General features: G+C 32.7%; 1 protein-coding gene across 2 annotated transcripts; it reads right to left on the reverse strand.

Annotated features, from left to right (window-relative positions):
- Positions 1 to 1,282: 1,282 nt before the first annotated feature.
- Positions 1,283 to 3,016, reverse strand: LOC149211190 (putative LRR receptor-like serine/threonine-protein kinase At5g48740). Of its 2 annotated transcripts, XM_089394575.1 has the most exons (6): positions 2,665 to 3,013; positions 2,235 to 2,393; positions 2,030 to 2,156; positions 1,871 to 1,939; positions 1,568 to 1,754; positions 1,283 to 1,442 (listed from the first exon to the last, which is right to left on the reverse strand). In XM_089394575.1, the coding sequence occupies exons 3-6, from the start codon at positions 2,079 to 2,081 to the stop codon at positions 1,298 to 1,300; spliced, it is 453 nt and encodes a 150-aa protein (XP_089250701.1). In that variant the 5' UTR covers positions 2,082 to 2,156; positions 2,235 to 2,393; positions 2,665 to 3,013; the 3' UTR covers positions 1,283 to 1,297. The 2 variants fall into 2 exon arrangements, with proteins under 2 accessions (XP_089250701.1, XP_089250703.1); XM_089394577.1 differs by lacking the exon at positions 1,871 to 1,939 and having other exon boundaries at positions 2,665 to 3,016.
- Between the last annotated feature and the right edge of the window lie 534 nt (positions 3,017 to 3,550).

Genomic DNA, 3,550 nt, shown 5'->3' on the forward strand with positions numbered 1-3,550 from the left:
TCTATTTATTTATTATACTATTAGAATGCAGTATGTATATTGTAACTGTTTTGAAATAAAAATATCTTTAATTTATTACTTTTATGTAATTTTTAATATAATTCTCAAATAAATATCATTAAATTAAATACTTAAAAATTAGTTAAAAAAATTATATTTTAATTTTATAATAATTAAAAAATTAATATAATTAGCATATTCTAATTTTATATTTAATTAAAAATGATTAATGAAAAAGGGAAAATATAATATAAAAGAAAGAAAATCATATGATTAAATTTCATGTGGTTTGAATATCTACCTTCAAAAATTAAAAATATCTCCTATCTAGAATGCAACAATAAAGGGATAGAAGAGGAATTGAAATGTTGTTGAGTTGTTTAGAGTTAACAAATAGTTGTATTTATATAAGGTAATGTAAGATAATGTGAATCGTTGTATTTATATAAGATAATGTAAGATAATGTGAATAGTAAGTGAAATAGTAGCTAGTAGCCTGCAAGTTGAGGGACTTACCGTGCACTATCAAAGTCAATTTTGCACTTGTTAGAATAAATATGGTTTTGTTTTAGTTGTTCGCTGTCTTAAATGGGGGGTTTCGTCTTAATTGCCATTGTCTTAAAAATAAAGTTTTGCCTTAAAATATTTTTGTCTCAAAGTGTTTTTGTCTTAAATATAAAATTGTCTTAAAATATTTGTGTCTGTTTTTGTCTTAAATATAAATTGTCTTAAAATATTTTTGTATTAAATTGTTTTTATCTTCAATATAAAGTTTTGTCTTAAAATATTTTTGTCTCAAAATGTTTTAAGACAATTCAATTGATATTAAATTTTAATGAAAAATAACTACAAGAAAAAGTGATTTTTAAAGATGTTTACATAATATAACAAGACATGACAACATCTCTTCCATATTAGACCCTGGAGCAATAATTTTTCTCACTAATTTAAATTTGATTAATCAAAATTAGCTATATTTGTTAAACAATATGCATTACTTAATGAACTACTTATATATAAATATTTCTCCAAACTCCACCCAACTTTACAAAATATTAATAATAACATTTCATTTGCAGGTAGACTATATTTACACCCAACATTAAAACTAGTTCCAACTTAATTTCAATCTAATTAAACATCGATAATATTTAAACTCTAATATCTTCCAGCTTAAAACTTTACCCGACCCCTCTATATCTCTTTGTTTTGCAACAGGAAGCTCTTTTAACTTTGCTTTCTTTTAACTAATTATAAATAAAATCTATGTTTGGATGACTAATTATAAATAAAATCCTTACCCACATTGAGAGTAATCTTTCCTCACTGGGTAGATTTCGATATCCCTATCGAAGGCATTTCTCCCACATATGATTTCTAATAAAACCACTCCAAAACTATATACATCATTTTTCTGAGTCACATGACCAGTGGAAAGATACCTGTAAAAGCATATCCAGGCATAAATGGAATTGCCGCTGCTCTTAACAATCAATTGAATTCCTATGGCATCCAAAAGAGTATTCGAAAGAGTAATCGAAAGAGAATGCAAGTATTTGTAACTTACTCTGGATCCGCGTATCCGTAAGTTCCTTTCACTATATCCACGATAGGAGCCTTCCTATCCATTGTCATCTTTGAGAAACCGAAATCGCCCAGTTTTCCATTCAAATTGCTGTCGAGAAGGATGTTAGCAGTCTTCACATGCCTGTGAATTATCATTGGAGTGCAACACACGTGTAGGTATTGCAGTGCTTCAAACAGAAATGGAGGATGGAACATCAGATGAGAAATATGGTTAACCACTATTTCTGGTATTCAAATACATTTGCACTCAAATAATGTAGTGCGAAAAACTTAAATTTATTACCCTCAGCCACATCGATTGCTATTTTGAGCCTGCTCTTCCAATTTAGTTTAGGAAGTCCCGCGCTTTGTCCTGGAAAACAAATAATCTCCCTCTCTGCCTGTCGTAAATCTTTTCAAATATTTATTTATTGCATCAACCCAACCAAACAATAATATTTACCATAAAGACGGTCACTTAAACGCCCTCCGCACATGTAATCACCAATAAGCATATGCTTTCCGGATTCATCGCAGTACCCCAGCAAAGACAACAAGTTCTTATGATGCACTCTACAAAGAAGGTGGACCTGCACATATTTTTTCTTGTCAATTCTGTGTGCACCCAAATGATTCAGAAATTGGATCATATTGAATCTCATAATTACCTCAGTGAAAAACTCCCGAATTTCTTCTTCGCTATTCGATCTCTTTTCCGTCTCGCATCTTGCCAAAGAACACCGGTCCAAAGGTACTTTCGCAAAGTTTCTGACTAAAAGTTTGCGTGGCTTCCTTCATCTCTTGCAGAGTAAAAATCATCGAGTCATCTGCAATCCAGGTAAATTTACAAAGTATGAAAGTGCCCTCTGGCATAGTTTTTTCTTCTTTATCTATTTTTATCCAGCGATTGTACAGGGCATACTCAGTTTAAGGGGTGTGCCAAGTCAACTCAACTATCGGAGCCTGAACCCATAATCTCAGAGCTAAAGACTTAGCCCAGTATTTCAACCAACTAGGTTACTCATCACAACTAAAAAAAATCATAACTTCATAGGGGAGTTTCCCAATATATTTCTTCATAAAAATCAAGTTCCTTACCTTTATTGAGGATGTGTCTTTCCCTGAATTCAAGCTCCTGACCTTCACTGAAGGGCTGTTTTGCCCTAAATCTCTTCCAATATATATTAATCTGTTTTGCCCTAAATTTCTTCCAATATATACTACTAATACTCACCATCAAAGCTAAAGCAATTATTAAACCCCCACTTCTCTTTATTCCGAGATTCACACTTACTCTGTTCTTTCTTGAATTATTTCTGGTTTCCTGAATACAATCCCCACCCTTATACATACAGAGTTAACGATTCCCAGAGTATCTGCAACGCACCGAATGAAGAGAATTTCAATGAATTCGTGAACCTCCTGCTGTAAGATTTTATAGACTTTCAACCGTATAGGTATTACTGTCTGTGCCATTCCTTTCTATGAACCACCAATACTTTTTAACCACACTCTCAAGATTGACATTTCGTGTCTGTCACGCAGACGTGTTGTAAACGCCATGGGTGTTTGACAATGCACTTTGAACCTCCGGTCAATATTCCAACAGCACTGTGTTGGTCACCGAACGTTCATTCTACTCCCCGACACGGCGGGGTCCGAACTCACATAATTAAAGTTCTTGGTAAGGTGTAACCATAATTTTTTATTTAATTTGTTTCTTTAATTAAATTGAATTAAATTCATTCACTTAGCGACTGAATATAATATTATCAAAAGAAATCAATATCACATCGTTTCATAATGATTAGGTTTGGTTTGAGTTTGAATTTTTTTTGACGGGTTTAAAAAAGTTTATCTATTAAGTTAGTTTAGAAAAAGTTAGAGCGCGCGCGCCTGGAGGGGAGTAGCCATTCGCTGAACCATGGCAGCCATTGCCCAATTCGCCAAGCGTCTTTGCTAAGCCCCGCTACCCGACGTTCAA

The sequence above is a fragment of the Pinus tabuliformis genome, chromosome 1_2 (assembly GCF_031772625.1).
Source record: "Pinus tabuliformis cultivar Carrire ecotype Pingquan chromosome 1_2, CPIR1, whole genome shotgun sequence".
Lineage (NCBI taxonomy): Eukaryota > Viridiplantae > Streptophyta > Pinopsida > Pinales > Pinaceae > Pinus > Pinus tabuliformis.